Source organism: Natrix helvetica, assembly GCF_964273705.1.
Source record: "Natrix helvetica genome assembly, chromosome: 7".
NCBI lineage: Eukaryota > Metazoa > Chordata > Lepidosauria > Squamata > Natricidae > Natrix > Natrix helvetica.
In genome coordinates this window covers 75,593,270-75,612,803 of record NC_138558.1, presented here as the reverse complement: position 1 = coordinate 75,612,803, position 19,534 = coordinate 75,593,270, and the positions used below count along the sequence as shown (strand labels likewise).

General features: G+C 49.5%; 1 protein-coding gene across 1 annotated transcript; it reads right to left on the bottom strand.

The window, feature by feature from the left end:
- Positions 1-14,503: 14,503 nt before the first annotated feature.
- HMX1 (H6 family homeobox 1) lies at positions 14,504-16,050 on the bottom strand (the record flags this gene model as incomplete). Its single annotated transcript, XM_081959169.1, has 2 exons — positions 14,504-15,129; positions 15,714-16,050. 2 exons carry the CDS (start codon positions 16,048-16,050, stop codon positions 14,504-14,506), a joined length of 963 nt encoding a protein of 320 aa, XP_081815295.1.
- Between the last annotated feature and the right edge of the window lie 3,484 nt (positions 16,051-19,534).

Sequence of the window (19,534 nt, the reverse complement as noted above, 5' to 3'; positions counted from 1 at the left end):
AAGCGGTATGTAAGTCTAAGAGATAAGTGGGAAAGAAGGAAATGAAGGGAGGGAGGGAGGAAAGGAAGAGAGGGAGGGAGGGAGGGAGAAAGGAAGGAAGGAAGGGGCAAGATGCTGACTGGAAACTGCTTAGAAAGGGCTGTAAAGCATTGGGAAGCGGTATGTAAGTCTAAGAGATAAGTGGGAAAGAAGGAAATGAAGGGAGGGAGGGAGGAAAGGAAGAGAGGGAGGGAGGGAGGGAGAAAGGAAGGAAGGAAGGGGCAAGATGCTGACTGGAAACTGCTTAGAAAGGGCTGTAAAGCATTGGGAAGCGGTATATAAGTCTAAGAGATAAGTGGGAAAGAAGGAAAGGAAGGGAGGGGCAAGAGGCTGACTGTAAACCACTTAGAGAGGGCTGTAAAGCACTATAAAGCAGTATATAAGTCTAAGTGCTATTCCTATTAGGGGACTGGAGACTAAAACATATGAAGAACGGTTGCAGGAACTGGGTATGTCTATTTTAATGAAAAGAAGGACTAGGGGAGACATGATAGCAGTGTTCCAATATCTCAGGGGCTGCCACAAAGAAGAGGGAGTCAAACTATTCTCCAAGGCACCTGAGGGTAGAACAAGAAGCCATGGGTGGAAACTAATCAAGGAGAGAAGCAACTTAGAACTAAGGAGAAATTTCCTGACAGTGAAAACAATTAACTAGTGGAACAACTTGCCTCCAGAAGCTGTGAATGCTCCAAAACTGGACATTTTTAAGAAGAGATTAGACTAGCATTTGTTCTGAAATGGGATAGGGTCTCCTGCCTGAACACGGGGTTGGACTAGAAGACCTCCAAGGACCCTTCCAGATCTGTCATTCTGAGTCAGCCCTACTCTCCAAAAACACCCTGCCACTCAACTAAGGCTTATTTTGGGCTGCTCTTCTCATTCAGACCAAGCCTTTTAAATGTAAAATGACAAAGAGGAGGGGGAAGATTGGAACTCTTCTCCTTCATAAGTTCTCTGTTGTTTCATTTGCTTTTACAGACCTCTTTTCAACACAATTTGCCTTCTTCAAAAGACCCTGATGTCTAAAATACTGCAGTGCCCACACAAGGTATTTAGTGCAATTCTAATCACCATTTCAGGGATGGCAAAAGGGGGACCCAGGTTGTTGGGGGCAAGAGGCTGACACGGTAAATGGCTTAGAGAGGCTGGAAAGCCCCATGAATTGGTATATAAGCCTAAGCACTATTGCTATTGCCCTCCCTCCCTCCCTCCCTCCCTCCCTCCCGCCTTCCTTCCTTCCTTCCTTCCTTGTTTATTTCCTTCCTTGTTTATTTCCTTCCTTCCTTTTTGTTTCCTTTTTTAACCTATCTCCCTCCTTTCCTTCCTTCCTTTTTCCATGTTTCCATGTTTGTTTGTTTCCTGTTTCCTTCCTTCCTGTTTCCTTCCTTCTTTCCTTCTTTCCTTCTTTCCTTCCTTCCTTGTTTATTTCCTTCCTCGTTTATTTCCTTCCTTCCTTTTTCCATGTTTCTATGTTTGTTTGTTTCCTGTTTCCTTCCTTCCTGCTTCCTTCCTTCTTTCCTTCCTTCTTTCCTTCCTTCTTTCCTTCCTTCTTTCCTTCCTTCCTTGTTTATTTCCTTCATTCCTTTTTGTTTCCTTCCTTTTACCTCTCTCCCTCCTTCCCTTCCTTCATTTTTCCATATTTCCATGTTTGCTTCCTTCCTGTTTCCTTGTTTATTTCCTTCCTTCCTTTTTGTTTCCTTCCTTCCTTTTATCCCTCTCCCTCCTTTCCTTCCTTCCTTGTTCCCTCTCTCCTTCCTTCCTTCCTTCCTTGTTTCCTTCCTTCCTTGTTTCCTCCCTTCCCTCCCTTCACAGTGGTTAGAATGCAGTATTGCAGGCTAACTCTGCCCATTGCCAGCAGTTTGATCCTGACTGGCTCAAGGTTGACTCAGCCTTCCCTCCTTCCGAAGTTGGTAAAATGAGGACCCAAATTATAGGGGGTGAGGCCTGAGATCCTGACTCTATAAAGTGCTTAGAGAGGGCTGTAAAGCACTGTGAAGCAGTATATAAGTCTACGGGCTGTTGCTATTGCTAATTGTATTCTCTCTCTGGTTAGAGTTTAAGCAGTTTTATTTATTTTTATTTACTTTATTCGGTTTGTCAAACATGTACAAGGTAACAGGTTTGAGTATGAACATGGACATGAACAAAGAAATGAGCACAAATAAATGGAGACAGTTGGACAGGGACGGTAGGTAGGCACACTGGTGCACTTATGCACGCCCCCTTTACGGACCTCTTAGGAATGGGGTGAGGAGGTCCACAGTAGACAGTTTGAAGTTGAAGCTGTGGGGGGTTTGAGGATGTAACAACAGAGTCAGGTAGAGCATTCCAGGCGTTGACCACTCTGTTGCTGAAGTTGTATTTTCTGCAACCGAGTTTGGAGCAGTTTACCTTGAGTTTGTATTGATTGTTTGCCTGTGTATTCTTGAGGTTGAAGCTGAAGTAGTTGTTGACAGGTAGGGCGTTGTAGCAGACAATGTTGTGTACTATGCTTAGGTCAGACCTAGTCGGCGTAGTTCCAGATTGTCCAAGCCCAAAATTTCAAGCAAGGTGGCATAAGGGATTCTGCTGTGAGCAGAGGAGTGGAGGACTCTTCTCGTGAAACGCCTCTGGACCCGCTCAATCGTATTAATGTCCGATATGGAGCTTTGAGCTGCAAACTGATGGGCTTGCAATACCCAAAGCATTGAAATGGATCGATTAGGAATAAGCCTCCGCGAATATTCATGCTGTTGGAAAAACGTCAAAACGTCCGTTTATTACGGCAACACCCCCTGTCTGCATTATTACAGTATTCGGAAAGCCTTCCTGGTACTGCTCCCTCCCCTCCATCCCAGACAAGGACAGAAATGCCAGCTGCCCAGAATAGGTTGACTGGCAATAATTTCCCATCCAATGTAAAGCAGGAAAACCCAGCTCCTTCTTCCAGAGGTTTAATTGGAGAGTTTAGACAGAGGTTAAACCGAGCGAGGAGATAAATCCATCCATGCATCGTCCCTTTTGCGTTATAATTAAATTTGGCAGGGCTGCGTCCGAACCAATGGCTGCTGTTACATGCAGTTTATTAATAATTGCAAATTTTTTTAAAGTAAAAGGGATCTGGAAATAGAACCGAAAGCATCTTTGGAATCCACCAAAAACAAAAAAGGCATAGCAGTGTGAATTTGGTACCCAGGTTGCAAGAAATTTGGTGCTATGGTTAAGGCACCCGGCTAAAAGCAGGGAGACTGTGAGTTCTAGTTCTGCCTAAGTTTGAGAAGCTAGAGAGAGCTGTCCCAAGGCTACATATGTCACATCCTGTGCTATTAATAAAGGAGAATATTTGTAGTTCAGGGTTGAAATGAGGGGTCCTTGGTGCTCTGGTGGTTTTCTTGCAGACATTTCGTGACCCAACGAGGTAACATCATCATCAGTGCTAGAAGGGAGAGGGGTTTGCAGAAAGGAAGGGGGAGGGGAGGAGGAGGAGGAGGAGGAGGAGGAGGACTGTGGGGTCCTTGGTGCTTTCTGAGCTTGGTGGTTTTCTTGCAGACTTTTCATGACCCAACTAGGTAACATCATCAGTGCTAGAAAGGAGTGAGGTTTGCAGAAAGAAAGGGGAAGAGGAGGGGAAGGAGGGGGAGGAGGAGAAGGATCTGTGGGATCCTTGTTGCCCTCTGAGTTTGGTGGTTTCTTGTAGACCTTTCATGACTCAACTAGGTAACATCATCAGTGCTAGCACTGACTGCAAGAAAACCACAAAGTGGACTCAATGACCCTCTAAAAAGATGCGAATGACCAGCTGTCTGCAAGGAATATAAATCCTTCCATTCCCCACCATCCAGTCAGAGCTGAAGAAGCTTCTTGGAATGAGAAGCGAAATATCTTCAGTCCAGTTGCCTCTTGGGAAAAAAAGCACCTTTGGGACAACCCTGACCTGAATAACTGAGAATTGTATTTGCACAAAATTGGAAAATGAAAAAACAAATCCTTCCGAGGGAGAGGTGGTTTAAAAAAACATTAGACTGTGCAGAAATGAACAGATTAACGTTGGCAATTAAAGGAGGCAGAAGAATCAGAGTATTATAAGATCTGGGGATGTTTTTATCACTGGATAGAAAATTAATATAAGCAAAAAGAAACAGAAAGTTGAACCGTTTGGAAAAGGAGGCAGAATTCTAGAGGAGGAGTTGAATTCAAAGGCAGCGGAAATGTAAGGGTAAAAGGTCGGATAAAAAGAGATTTAAAATGATGCAGCTGTTAAATAGGATGACGCAAAGATTGCGCCCAGGTGACGCATTGTAAGATTAATGGTGTAAGAGTGGGGATGGGAAAATAAAAACAACTTCTCAAAAAAGAAAAAGAAAGTAAATTCATCTTTCTAAAACAGGGGTGTCCAAACTTGGGAACTTTAAGACTTGTGGACTTCAACTCCCAGAATTCCCCAGCCTGGGGAATTATGGGAGTTGAAGTCCACAAGTCTTAAAGTTCCCAAGTTTGGACACCCCTGTTCTAAAAGGAAAGGTGACCAGCTCCTCTCCGCATTTTTTAAAGCACGGTGGGTGACCAACCCTCTTCGGAAGGATCGGCCACGCTCAAAGCGCCCGTGGGAGGCAGGCACCGTCTCCGTGGATGGGTTAAGGAGGCGCAGAGCTTTAGGGACGCCAAGGGAGTTCGCTTTCTCTAACCAGGACATCGAGACGCGTCCCTGTGAAGCGACCATTAAACCGTGCGGGAGGAAAAACGCGTCGTTTTGGTCGTGGGGGAGCGTGAATTGGCGCCTTCGTCTTTCCGCGTGAACCGTGAATTAAGACGGTTAATTTAAAAAAAAAAAACGAACCTCGCCTTCTCTACATAACGATGAAGCCCTAAAATTAAAAGAAAAGAAAGGAAAATAATGGAAAGGGAAGGGAAGGAAGGAGGAGGGAAGGGAAGGGAAGGAAGGAAGAAGGAGGGAAGGGAAGGAAGTTAATGGATGAAGAAGGGAATGAAAGGAAAGAAGGAAGGAAGGAAGGAAGGAAGGAAGGAAGGAAGGAAGGAAGGGGAAAAGGAAATGAAGTTAATAGATGAAGAAAGGAATGGAAGGAAAGAAGAAGGGAAGGAAGGAAGGAAGGAAGGAAGGAAGGAAGGAAGGAAGGAAGGAAGGAAGGAAGGAAGAGGGAAAGGAAATTAATGGATGAAGAAGTGAAGGTAAGACGGAAGGAAGGAAAGAAAGAAAGAAAGAAAGAGAGAGAGAGAAAGGAAATTAATGGATGAAGAAGGGAAGGGAGGAAGGAAGGAAAGAAGGGGGAAAGGAAAGGAAATTTATGGATGAAGAAGGGAAGGAAAGAAGGAAGGAAAGAAGAAAGAATAAAAGAAAGAAAGAAAGAAAGAAGAAAGAAAGAGGGAAAAGAAATTAATGGATGAAGAAGGGAAGGAAGGAAGGAAGAAAGAGGGAAGGGAAAGGAAATAGGAAAATAATAAAATAAAATAAAATAATAAAATAATAAAATAATAAAATAATAAAATAAAATAATAAAATAAAATAACAAAACAAAACAAAACAAATAAAATAAAATAAAATAAATAAAATAAAATAAAATAAAATAAAATAAAATAAAATAAAATAAAATAAAATAAAATAAAATAATAAAATAATAAAATAAAATAATAAAATAAAATAAAATAAAATAATAAAATAAAATAAAATAAAATAAAATAAAATAATAAAATAAAATAAAATAAAATAAAATAATAAAATAAAATAAAATAAAATAAAATAAAATAATAAAATAAAATAATAAAATAAAATAATAAAATAAAATAATAAAATAAAATAAAATAAAATGTCAGAAATCGTTGAAGGAGGCGTTTGCTCCTGCCGGGGAAGAGGAGCGAGGGGGGGGGGGAGAATAATTGCGGCTGCACCGACTTGAAAGCGGCTTTTGGGGCGCTCCGTCCTCCTCTCGCCCAGCCTGTCAACAGCAATTTGACAGAGGAGAGTCCTGGGTCTGACCTGGTTCCCCCCCCCCCCTTCCTTCCTTCCTTCCTTTCACGGCTAACCTATATTTATTGTGCGTCCCTGGAAGCGGCGGCAGGAAGCGACAGGGCTTCTCCCTTTTGCAATGCAAATTCCCGGCTCCCTTTCTGCAAATTTGCCTTGCAATTTTAATTTACTTTTTTTGCATGGGGAGGGAAAGCGCCGTTGGGTCATCTGGACCTCCCTCCACCCACCCGCCCCAAATCCCCACCCCCAAACCCAACCCCCAGCCCCCACCCCCGCAGCTCTCGACCCCTGTGTTGTGGTGAATGGACAATTGTTCAGGAAATATAATTGGTTCTGGGTCAGTCCCTCCGAAATGAAGGCTCTGTTGCTCCGGTAAATTGTTTCTCTTTCCTCCCCCCCCCCCGCTCCAATTAATCTCTAACGACGGTTCCTCTCTCAAGCCCTTGGAGTCGCACAGCAACGACCGCTCAGACGGAGGAGGAAAAGCTGGACTGAAAGACTAGAACTCAGGGCTCGCTCGGCAACTTTAAGCCTGGAGGACTTTTGCTCCCAGAATTCCCCAGGCAGCTTTGGGAGAGAGGGAGGAAAAGAGGGAGAAGGGTAAAAGGAAGGAAGGAAACAAAAAGGAAGGAAGGAAATAAACAAGGAAGGTAGTGAGGGAGGGGGGACTAAACAAGGAAGGAAAGAAGGAAGAAAAGAAGAAGGGTGGGAGGGAGGAGGGAAGGAGGGAAGGAGGAAGGAGGGAGGGAAGGGGGGAGAGAGGTAAAAGGAAGAAAGGAAACAAAAAGGAAGGAAGGAAATAAACAAGGAAGGAAGGGGGAACTAAACAAGAAGGGAGGAAGGAGGGAGAGAGGTAAAAGGAAAGAAACAAAAAGGAAGGAAGTAAATAAACAATGAAGGAAGGGGGAACTAAACAAAGAAGGAAAGAAGGAAGGAAATAAATAAGGAAGTAAGTTAAGAAGGAAGGAAAGAAGGGAGAGAGGGAGGGAAGGGGGAGGGGAGGGAGGAAAGGAGGCAGAGGTAAAAGGAAGGAAGGAAGCAAAAAGGAAGGAAGGAAATAAACAAGGAAGGGGGGAGGGGAGAACTAAAGAAGGAAGGAAAGAAGGAAGAAAAGAAGAAGGGAGGGGAGGGAGGAAAGGAGGGAGAGAGATAAAAGGAAAGAAGGGAGGGAGGGGAGGGAGGGAGGGAGGAAGAAAGAAGGTGGAAGGGAGAGAAAGAGAGAGGAAGGAAGATAAGAAGAGGATGGGAGGGAGGGAGGAAGAAGGAAAGAAGGAAGGAAGGAAGAGGGAGGGAGGGTTAGTTGGCTGGTCAGAAGGTCTCAAAAGGGGATTAGGTAACACCTCCCCTCCCCCCGGACGCTTCAACCTGTCATAAATAGGGGTCCACCTGCCAAGCGTGGGACTTGTGGCTGGTGGGTGGGACCCACGGGGACGTTGTGAACAGTCGCTAAGTTTGAACTACAATCTTAAGTCATGATTTTCATGGCGACTTCCAAGGGTCACTAAGACTTGCCTTCCTTTTGAGGTTGGTGCGGAAGGTCTGCGGGAGGCTCGGGAAGGAACCATTTTGGCCGGAGACCCGTTTGATTGGGGGTGGAGGAGCGAGGAGGACCTTCCCACCACCCCCTTCCGCCTTCAGGCAGGAGAAATCGCAGAAAATTTTGCCAGAGCGGGAGGGGCTCTTCGACTCCTCACATTATTGTTGTTGCTGTCACGAAGTTGTGTCCCACCCATCGCGACCCCATGGACCACGTTCCTCCAGGCCTTCCTGTCCTCTCCCGTCCTCTGGAGTCCATTGAAGCTCATGCCTGCTGCTTTGGTGACTCCATCCAGCCACTTCATTCTCTGCCGTCCCCTCCTTCTTCTTTTGCCCTCCATCGTTCCCAGCATGAGGCTCTTCTCCAGGGAGTCCTTCTTCCTTCTCATTAGGTGGAACAAAGTCTTTGAGTTTCCTCTTCAGGATCTGGTCTTCTAAAGAGCAGCCAGGGTTGACCTCCTCTAGGAATGACCGGTTGGATGGCCTTGCAGTCCAAGGGACTCAATGCAGGAGTCTTCTTCTCCAGCACCAGAGTTCAAATAACATTATTAGAATAGAACAGAATAAGAATAGAATAGAATAAAGACTAGGGTAGAATAGAATGAAGACTAGAATAGAATAAAATAGAATAGAATATAATGAATAGAATGGAATGGAATGGAATGGAAAGGAATGGAATGGAATGGAAAGGGATGGAATGGAATGGAGTAGAGTAGAGTAGAGTAGAGTAGAGTAGAGTAGAGTAGAGTAGAGTAGAATAGAATAGAATAGAATAGAATAGAATAGAATAGAATAGAATAGAATAGAATAACAGACCATGGCTAAAATGAATTGGATGGATCCCAATTATTTAATTATAAAAATTATAATTAAAGAGAGACAACCCCTTTCTAAACTATTCTCCCTGGAGGGAGGTTTTGGAAGATTATTGGATTTCTTCTTTTTTTAAAGTAAAAATCTTGGGCTTAGAAGAATCTTTATGCCAGGCCCGTAAAGCAAAGGGGGGAGGGAAGGAAGCGCTGAGCCCCCTCCCACCGTCTAACACCCCTCCGCCCGGGAGGGGAGAGGGGAGAGGAAGGGAGAGGAGGGGCATTCGTCCCCTTCAAGGTTCCTCGGAAGATTATGACTGACTGCCCGGAATCTATCGGCGCCTGACTCCAGCCCAGGGGTCTCGGGAGCAAGGCAGGCGGCGCGGCTTTCCAAGAAGGGTCTGCCTCCCCTCTCCTTTCGCGGCCCACTGGGGACCACAGAGCCCACTTCCCGGCTCGGCTCCTTCCGCCGCCCCCCCCCCCCGCCCACCACAGTTTTAAACAAAACCACACCCTTGGCCAGCCAGCCTGCTTGGGATAGCCCAGGTCCAGGATGGCCTGGAGGTATATAAAATGTTTTATAAATGGCATATCACCAGTGCTAGAAGGGAGTGGGGTTTGCAAAAAGGAAGGAGGGAGGAGGAGGAGGAGGAGGAGGAGGAGGAGGAGGAGGAGGAGGAGGAGGAGGAGGAGGAGGAGGAGGAGGAGGAGGAGGAGGAGGAAAAAGAGAATTACTGTTGCTCTCTGAGCTTGGTAGTTTTCTTGCAGATTTTTCATGATCCAGCTAGGTAACATCATCAAGATAAATCAACCAATTGTTGTCCAGAGGCAAGACAGATATTGGGCAAAAATTCGTACGTGGTTGGAAAGGATGATACAGTAGCATACCGATTTGAAGCCTGAACTGTTTTCGTTGGGTATTTTACCAGGGAAATATAGTAAAGAAAATATATATTTAGTTATTCCTGTAACAATTGCAGCTAGAATTGTATTTGCACAAAATTGGAAAACAGAAAAAAAAATCCCTCCGAGGGAGAGGTAACTAAAAAAAAAAATAGACTGTGCAGAAATGAACAGATTAACGTTGGCAATTAAAAGAGAAGGAAGAATCAGAGTATTATAAGATCTGGGAATATTTTTAGTCACTGGACAGAAAATGAATCTAAACAAAAAGAAACAGAAAGTTGAATCATTGGGAAAAGGAGGCAGAATTCTAGGGGAAATTAAAGGTAATTAAAGGAAATTAAAAGTAAAGGCAAAGGTCAGATAAAAAGAGATTTAAAATGACGCAACTGTTAAATAGGATGACACAAAGATTGCACCCAGGTGACCCACTGTAAGATTAATGATGTAAGAGTGGGGATGGGAAAATAAAAACAACTTTTTTTAAAAGGGGGGGGGTCGCCTGGAGGTGCCTTTTCCACCTTCACGCAAAGCCGAGAAAGGCTCCGGTTTTCCCCGCGATCCACGCCATCCTGAACCGGCCGCCTAAGCCCACGGGCGTGGGGAGGGGGCCGAAACGGCGGGACGTAGGGGAGGCAAAAGCAGGGAGGGAGGACAATTGCGTTGGACTCAAGGCAGCTTTCCCCCCTCCCCTGCGGGGCGAAGGGTCGCCTTGGGGCACCTTTAAAGGGGGAGTGGGCTTTCTCTCAAGGATTTCCCTCAAGGGCGGCAGATTAAGTCCCACATTTGGGGGGGGGATTGCAGAGCCCCCTCCCTGCGCTCGCTCGCTCGCTCCTCCTCGCGCTCCCTAAGAAAGGCCCAGCCGAAGCCCCTTCCCCACCCCGCTTCACCCCCTCCCCGCCCCAGGTCGGCGGTCCAGGGGGGCGCTCTTTCCTTTCCCCCAAATCTACCCAAAGCGCCTATGGATAACTTGGGCAGCTATCTAAATTTCTTTTAATAAAGAAAGAAATAAGCACGAAGTGAACGCAAAGTGGGGCGCAGATGGAGCGAAAGATTGAAGGGAGAAAGCGCAGCTTCCCCCACCCACCTACCCCGGCAAGGTCGAAGCCCCGGAACACGCGAGGGATTCCCGGTCTGTCTCCGAAGCTCCCCGGGCCCGGCCCAGCCCTGGGCGTCTCCTCCGCATAGGATGGCAGTTCTTAGGCGCAGTGCTTTTCCAGGCTTAGCCGTCCAGTCGCCCGGGCTGGAGCCCCCTTGGCCGGCCGGGAACCCCCGCAGATCTGGGCCGAAGCCCACGCGGGAAAAGCCCACACGAGCTCTGCCCGTGGACCAATCCCGCGGCCTTGGAAACCTTCACCATGGGCAACTCGCGGGGCAATTGGAACCATTCTTTAAATTTAATTGAAATTTACCTTCTTTAAAAATCAATAATTTAATTTAATTTTAAATGCAAATTCTTTAAAAATCAATAAAAAGATTTTAATGGTTGCCATTCGCCTTTCCTCGATCATTCTGTTCCACTATAACCAGTCCTCGCTGTATGGCCGCGGATGGAGGCCAAAATGTATGCTGCTAAGCGAGACACCCGTTAAGTGAGCTGTGCCCCATTTTTACTTGCCACGGTCCTTAAGCGAATTGTTGCTTTTCTTAAGTTAGCAACACGGTCGCTAAGCGCATCTGGATTTCCCGTGATTTGGCTTGCCCCAAGGTCGCCAAATAGTACACGGCGTCCGTCATAAGTGTGAGTCGGTTGCGAAGCATCCCAATGTACATCACATGACGGGGTGGGGGGAAGCGGTCGTGAGTGTGAAAAATGGTGAGAACTCACTTTTTTTTTCAGTGTTGTTCTAACTTGGAAGGAGCTATCTCTATTTCTTCGACATTTCGTGTAAATCTTGTTCCGTGGCAAGTTGTCCGTGGCGATTTTGCCTCTTCAGCGAGCCTCGTGGGGAGCCTGATCCAAAGCGGCGTGATTGCGCCCAGACGGAGAGGCCCGTGCGCGTCCGGACCTCTTGCGCGAAAGCTTTGCTCTCTTCCGCCAACCGAGCCTAAAGCTTCTTTTGCAATCCCACAGCGTAAAAGACTCATAAAATTCTAGATAGATAAGTAGATAGGTAGGTAGGAAGGTAGGTAGGTAGGTATGTAGACAGACAGACAGACAGAGGCAGGCAGACAGACAAATAGGGATAGATGATAGATAGATAGATAGATAGATAGATAGATAGATAGATAGATAGATAGATAGATAGATAGATAGATGATAGATAGATAGATAGATAGATAGATAGATAGATAGATAGATAGATAGATAGATAGATAGATAGATAGATAGATAGATAGATACGGTAGATAGATTTACCTAAATATAGGTTAAAAAGGGTAATTAGGTAATTCCACCCCCTCCCAGAAATTTGGGCTGCAAACAGCGAAAATTGTGCTCAGTTAAACAAATGGTGGCTCAGTGGCTAAGACGCTCAGCTTGTCAATCAGAAAGGTCGGCAATTGGGCGGTTCGAATCCCTAGCGCTGCGTGAGTGAGCTCCCATTCCTTGTCCCAGCTTCTGCCAACCTAGCAGTTCGAAAGGACGTTAAAAAAATGCAAGTAGAAAAATAGGAACCACCTTTGGTGGGAAGGTAACAGAGGCGTTTAGTCATGCTGGTCACATGACCATGGAGACGTCTTCGGACAGCGCTGGCTCTTCGGAAACTTTGAAACAGAGATGAGCACCCCCCGCTAGAGTCGGGAACAGACTAGCACATATGTGCTTAACATTACCTTTTCAACAAATGGCGCAAGGGAAACATTTACTTTTAAACAAACAAATGGGGCAAAGTCCTTGGAAACGGCCTTCCCAAAGGATCCCCCTGCGCTTGGGGGGTGGGGGAGTTCCATAAGGATGGGAAACGGAGCTTCTACCAAGAGAACCGGCGGCAGGGAGGGCTTCGAGGCCCTGGGCTGCGTTCGCGGCGCGCAGAGCAATCCTGCGCGGTACTCCGGGCCAGAAGTGTTGCCGGTCGCTCCCTCTCTCCCTAGTTCGGCTTTGAGCGGATCGGCCTTTTTGGGAAGTGGGGGGCAGGGCGGGTGGGTTTCGGGGGAGGGAGCGGCACTGGCTTGAACCTTTCTTAAAGATCAAAATCCCGAATTGCAAAGATGGAGATGCGGGAAGGAATATACTGTATTTTACTGAAGCGCCATAAAATAAGAGGTTTTTTAAAAAATACTTTTGCGGCTAGAAACAGGAGAGCGATGGGGGGGAGGGATAAATGTCATTGGGAGTGGGGAGGATTAAGAGTCAGCTTCCCGGCTCTCAAAGCCGGCGGATCTCGGCCGCCAAGAGATCCAAGCGGCGGGACTCCCTCTGCATCGCATCCGCCTCGCAAGCACTTTGGAGCGGGAATGGGGAGTGGGAGGGTTAACGGTCCCGAGAGAGAGAGACACAGAGAGTCAGAGCCGGTCTGTCAATAGGATGAGCCCTCCCCCCTTCCCCCACCCACCCCCTTCGGCTGAGCTTCTTTCTCTCTCCTTGCCTTCGCATCCAACGCAGCGAAATCCGCGCGGCCTTTCCGCGCACAGGGTCCTTCTCCGCAAGGCCGGAGGGAGCTTCTCGGCTTCCCACCGCCCTCCTGCCAAGCGCCTGCCGGGTTCTTCCCCTCCATCGCCCCCCCCCACTTTCTCCCCCCCCCCCCAAACCTGGCGCAATTCGCCACTTTCAAGCAGCCTCTATAGCCGGTGCAGAATTTCGAAAAAATACATTTTAGACAAAATCTGCCTCCGACGCTGCTAACGATTTTCCATTCTTTTTTTTTCTTTTTTTTTTGGGGGGGAGGGGAGGTGTACCGCTGACAATTTTTTCGCCCTCTAACCAGAGGCGAACCGTTTTGTTCCAAATATAATAAACGGGTTCCTTAAAACAATAAAAATAACAAACCGTTTTAAAGTGGATTTCGTGCCCTTCAAAAAAAGGGGGGGAGGAATTACTCGGAGACCTAGCATAAATAGTTTCTCCCAATTCGTTCCCTTCCTCATCCGAATTTCCAATGTTAGGATTGATGTATATTTTTTTAACCCATTCGCCCTTAAAAAGCTGAGAAAAAGGAATATTTAAAGGAACAAAGTTTAAACAAGCCCAATATATTCCCTATAATGCCGCAACGGGAGAATCCATTTTAAAACTCTACCTCAGATGGACGTGATTTAAGTTGGAAAAGATTTCTAGATTCAAAACCCTCAACGTAATCGGGGATCGAATTTATCTTCGTCGAGAATTAAAAACAGCATTAAGCTATATAGAATATGATACAGTATTGTTTTGAGGATATTCTAATACAGCATTCAAGAACATTTACCTTACCGCGTTTTTCAACATACCTCGCGTCATAAATTAACAAAGAAAATAATAATTATGCTACATGCTTTTTTTTTTTTGTAAATGGATGGCCTCCTTCCCCACCCGACAAACGCGGATCGTTCGTTCAAAATGTACTTTTAAAGAGGGAAATCGTAGAGAAACGAAGAGAGAGAATCGCTTTTTCCTTCCTTGGTCTGGGAAGGAATCGATTAGGCCAGGGGTGTCCAAACTTGGCAACTTTAAGACTTGTGGACTTCAACTTCCAGAATTCCCCAGAATTCTGGGAGTTGAAGTCCGCAAGTCTTAAAGTTGCCAAGTTTGGACACCCCTGGATTAGGCCATTGGAAAAGACAAAAAAACCTCTTTTGCTAAGTCTTAATTTCGCGCTTGTTAGTTAAAGGTTCGCCAGAGACCGTCCGGTGGGATATGGCTGGGATATCAGTCTTCGGAGCCGGCAATTGATCAAGGCAATTCTAGACGATGATGATGATTTTTCTCCTTCTCAGCTCCGCCAAAACCACCGGGAGGGTAGGATGGGGCCCTCCGGAGAAATAAAGCGCCCCCGCTCCTTGATGGCGCTAAAAGGCGAAAATCGGGACGCCACTCCAGAGTGGGTACTTCATCCCTGGAGATCTTTAAGAGACTGGGCAGCCACTTGTGCCTGAAATAGGATAGAGTCTCCCGCTTGAGCAGGGGGTGGACTAGAAGACCTCTAAAATTCCCTTCCAGCTCTGGTATTCTTTTGTTCTTCTGTTGTAGGTCCTCCACCATTGGAGGTTTCTAAGAGCCTGGGCAGCCACTTCTGTCTGAAATGGGGTAGGGTCTCCCGCTTGAGCAGGGGGTTGGACTACAAGACCTCCAAGGTCCCTTCCAATTCTGTCCCGGTCGAATTAGCGAAGGGGAGGCTTAAACCAGGCCGCTCACCGGCGCCCGCAAGAACGGGGCCGCCGCCGGGAAGGCGCTCAGCGGGTAAGCCACGGGGCCGCCCGCCAGGCCCAGCAGCGAGGGCGGCGGGCGCGGCCCGTGGGGGGACAGCGGTAAGGCTGCCAAAGCGCTGCCCGCCAGCGAGCTGTCGTGGTACAACACCGGGACGCGGACTATCCGCTGGGCAGTGGAAGGAGGCAGCTGCGCGGCTTCCAGGTCGGCGGCCAGCTGGCGCTTCCATTTGTTGCGCCGGTTCTGGAACCAGATCTTGACCTGCGTCTCGGTCAAGCGCAGCGAGGCAGCCAAACCGGCCCGCTCCGAACTGCTCAGGTAGCGCTTGACGTCGAAGGTGGACTCCAGCTGGAACACCTGGCTGCGGCTGAAGACGGTGCGCGTTTTCTTCTTGCGCCCGCCGGCCCGCGCCTCGGACGCCTCGGGCTCCTCTGGACGCCGCTTGCCGTCGCCGACGCCCCCGCCGGATCCGGGACGCTCCCGGGCCGGTTCTGTGCTCTCCTCGACGGCGTTGGGCTCCGCTGTCACCCGTGGCTGGCGACTTGCCTTCGGTTGGGTAGCTTCTTCGGCGATCTCCGGGGAGTCTCTGTCGCTGGCTGGTTGGGGAGGGGGAGGGGGAGAGAGGGAGGGAAGGGGTCAGTCCACATCGTCGGAAAACCCTCCACCCATCAATCCACAACCACCCCGCGCCCGGCTGTCCGGACTCCCATCGCAGCCGGGACCCTCAAAACCCAAGTTGGAAGGCCGGGTCAACTCCGGCAGAGGTCCTCGCTATGGGCTCTGCGCCCCTCCCCTCAAGAAGCTGGAGAAGAGGGGAAAGCCCGCCCCCCTCCCAGCCTTGGGCTAGGTCCGGGACCGGGAAGCCCAGCGCTCCGGTCCCGCAAGCAGCCTGAACAGACGCCCCGGTACCGGTTGGACTGTAAGGGGCTGCTGGAAAGACCTTCCTACCCATGACTCCCCTACTCCCACGCCGCGCTTCCCCGGGGAGGCCCACGGAATGTAGGCCGCTTCTCGGAGCGGGAGAGAGGACCGGGGGTCGCCTCTGTCCTTCTGCCCGGCGGGGGTTTACAGCAGCGCCGAAGGGAGCGGGGATAGAGAAAGGGATGGAGCCCGGACCCAAATCTCGCCGGCCGGCCCCAAGGGGTCCGGAAGGGGGCGCCGCGGGGGCTGCGGGACTTACTTTCCGGACTGGCGCAGCTCCTAAAAGCTTTGCGGGCCCGTCGGTACCACTCCAGGGCGCTCTCCCGCAGGGGCGAGCTGAGCTCCAGGCGGGGCCCTGGGGCCTGGCAGCAGGCGAGGGGGCAGGGGCGTCCGGGCTGGGCGCGGGGCGCCGGGGTCTCCTCTCGAGCCTGGCCAGGGCCGGATTCCCCCTCCGCCGCCTCCTCCTCCTCCTCCTCCTCTTCTTCCTCGTCCCCCCGCCGCCGCCGCTTCGTTTGGGCCGCCAGTAGGTTGGCAATGAAAAACGAGGAGACCCGAGCCGAGGCGGCCTGGACGGTTCCCGACGCTTGGTCCGGCATCCTGGCACGAGGATGCGGGCAACCGGAGCCGCTTTCAGGATACGAGAGCGCGGGCGAGAGGGGGACGCGCTCCGGAGGGTCACATCGCCGTTGTCCCCCTATGCCAGCCGGCCGGCCGGCCGGCCCGACTCGCCGCTTGGCCCGAGGCAGAAGCCAGCCCGAGAATAGGGCGCGCCCCGGCTGCCGCGCCCTCCCCGCGCCCGCTCGGCCGATTTAGGTCAATTGGGCAGCCAGGCACCGGCGGGAGGCGCCACGCCGGGAGGTGGGGGGAGGGCAGGGGGCCGGCCCTCACCCGCGTCTCTCATTGGTCGATCAGGGGGAGGGTGAAGAGGACAGAGGGGTCTGCCAATGAGGACGCCCGCCCTGGGGGGAAAAAAGAATCAAAAGATGCGCAATCTCGCCACGCCCCTCCAGCTCCCTTCCTTTGCTCCAGTTCCCACCGCGCTTCCCTACCCCCACGAACCCACCGACCCCTCCCCCCCGGTTTCGGCGCGAGGGCTTCGGCGCGAGGCGGAGGGCGGCCGGGATGGGGGCGACCTCCCTTCTCGGAGTCCGCAGCGGAAAGAGCCGGTCGGGAGGTTGGGAGACGCGGACGCATCCTCGAGACCCCAATGGATCTCTCCCGGGCCCGGCGGGGGACAGGGACGGGAAGGGGCTTCTCGGCGCCCGGCAGAAACGGGGCTCAGCGCGAGTTCCAACGGCTTCCCCAGTCCCCACTGGGAATCCCTCTCTCCCTCGAGCTGGCTTAAGCTGGCGGCCAATTTCCAGAGGGATCCCCGGGAAAATAAGCTGCCGGGGCTGGTGGGAACACCGTGGCAGCCGGAGGGGACATGAAGCCATGTCCCGGCCCAACTTCCGAAGGTGCCACGGCTGCCTAGAACTAAGAGGGTCTCCCGGATTCGCGAGACTTTCGCCCCCTCCCTCCCTCGGTGTCTCAGGTCCGTAGGGCGGCATTCCCGGGGTCACCAACCGCTGGGGAAGGAAAGCGGCCCCGTGAGAAGTTTGAAGGTGCCAACCTTCGTGGACCGGGGGTTCGACGGCCTGGAGTCCAGCCGCCCACCTTCAAACCGGAGAAAGGGGCTGCCTTTTTCAGGAGGGGCGTCCTCCCCGTCTCGGGAGCAGCGTCCCCTGCCCACCTCCGCCTCCAGGTGAGCCTGACCAAAGAGACGGCGTCTTCGTTGGATAGGAATCCCGTTTCTCCTCGTAAGTGGCAGACGTGCTTTTAAACGAATCCATTTTCTGCAAAGATCTAGCTAGATGACAGACAGAGAGAGAGAGCGAGAAAGAGAAAGAAAGAAAGACAGACAGACAGAAACAAAGACAGACAGAAAGAAAGAAAGAAAGAAGAAAGAAAGAAAGAAAGAAAGAAAGAAAGAAAGAAAGAAAGAAAGAAAGAAAGAAGATACCGACAGAGAGAGAGAGAGAGAGAAAGGAGAGACGAGAGAGAAAGGAAGAGAAAGGAAGAAAAAGAGAGAGAGAGACAGAGGGACAGAGAGAGAGAGAGAGACAAGAGAGAGGGGGGAAGGAAGGAAGGAAGGAAGGAAGGAAGGAAGGAAGGAAGGAAGGAAGGAAGGAAGGAGTAACCCCAACCCCACCTCCGTCTCCAGGTAAGCCCAACAAAGAGACGGTCTCTTCCTTGGACAGGAATCGCCAAGCGATTTTTGTCAAAATGCGTCGCTTCCTGAGCTGCCACCGCCTCGATGGGAGCTGGAGCGAGGCCGGGTTTTGAATGGGGGCGAGGCGGGGAAGAGAAGGCATAGGAGCGCTGGTGAGAAGGATGGCAAGGGCCGTGTCCAATTCAATCAGAATAGAGCTGGAAGGGACCTTGGAGGTCTTCTAGTCCAGCCCCCTGCTTGAGCAGGGGAACCTATCTCGTTCCAGGCAAACGGTTGTCCAATCTCTTCTTCAAAAACCTCCAGTGATGGAGCACCCACAGCCTCTGGTGGCAAGCTGTTCCATTGGTTAGTTGTTCTAATGATCAGGGAGTTTCTCCTTAATTCCAGGTTGCTTCTGTCATTGATTAGTTTCCATCCATTGTTTCTTACCCAGCCTTCCGGTGCTTTGGAAAATAAATGGATCCCCTCCTCTTGGTGGCAACTCCTCAAATACTGGAATATGGATCTCATGTCAACACTTAGTGCTTCTTCTTTTTTTCCGGGACCCAATTTTTTTTATAAAAAAAGTCAGTTCGGGGAAATAAATGTTAGGAAGCTCCTGACTTCCCCCCCCCCCACCCCCAGATTCAGACTGATGGGGCTCCTTTATCCGTGTATGCACGCGTGGGTAATCCCGGGTTTCTTGTGACTGCCGAGGAGAAAAGCAGTATCAATGTGTACAATAGAAATAAATTCAGATGCGCTCTTCTTGAGAAGGAAAAAGCCTTCGGCAACCAGCCTCTTATTTTTCCTAAATAATAATAATTTAAAAACACCGAAAAGGTGGTAGGATAACGCTGAGGATATATTGTGGTGCGAAGAAAACAATGTGTGGAATCCGGAAGAGAAATACGCGCGCGCGCGCACAGAGTGGGGAGGGGGAGGGGGGAGATAGGGAGAAAGAAAGAGAGAGAGAGAGAGAGTCAGAGAGACAGACACAGAGGGACAGAGAGACACAGAGAGCTAGACAGAGAGAGAGAGAGAGACAGAGAGAGATAGAGAGACAGAGAGACAGAGAGTAAGAAGGAAGAAAGGAAGGAAGGAAAAGAGAGACACACACAGAGAGAGAAACAAAAGAGAGAGAGAGAAAGAAGGAAGGAAGAAAAAGAGACACCCAGAGAGAAACAAAAGAGAGAGAGAGAGAAAGAAGGAAGGAAGAAAAAGAGACACCCAGAGAGAAACAAAAGAGAGAGTAAGAAGGAAGGAAGGAAGGAAGGAAGGAAGGAAGGAAGGAAGGAAGGAAGGAAGGAAGGAAGGAAGGAGGGAGGGAGGGAGGGAGGGAGGGAAGGAAGGAAGGAAGGGTGGATAGAAGGAAGAATAATAAAGAGTGAGAGAAAGAGAGAGAGTAAGATTTTCTTGGTGTTTTTTTCTTTCGTTTTCGGAGCTAAACGTCGGACTAACATTTTCCTCGGAACGAATTTTGTTTCCAAAGTGAAAACCTACCAAATAAAGACGTTTTCCAACGCTTCCGTTGGCTTCCCATTGACTTTCTCTGCAATAGACAAGGAAGATTCTTGCAGACAACAAACGGGGAAGATTTTAAGATTTTTTTAAAGCAAAATCGGAAGAGGCAAATTCCGTTTGGGGCAGCATAGTAAGCGCCGCTTTTCAAAAGCAGAAGCGGCCATGAAAAAAGAAAATTAGGGAGGTTACGGACGAGGAAGCGGGGCGACAAAATTCAAAACGCTTGGTATCCGTTGCAATATTTTAAATAGTCCAGTTTTGCTATCCATCCATCCATTCATCCTTCCCTCCCTCCCTCCACCCATCCTCCCTCCATCCCTCCATCCACCCACACATCCCTCCATCCATCCCTCTGATCTGCAGCT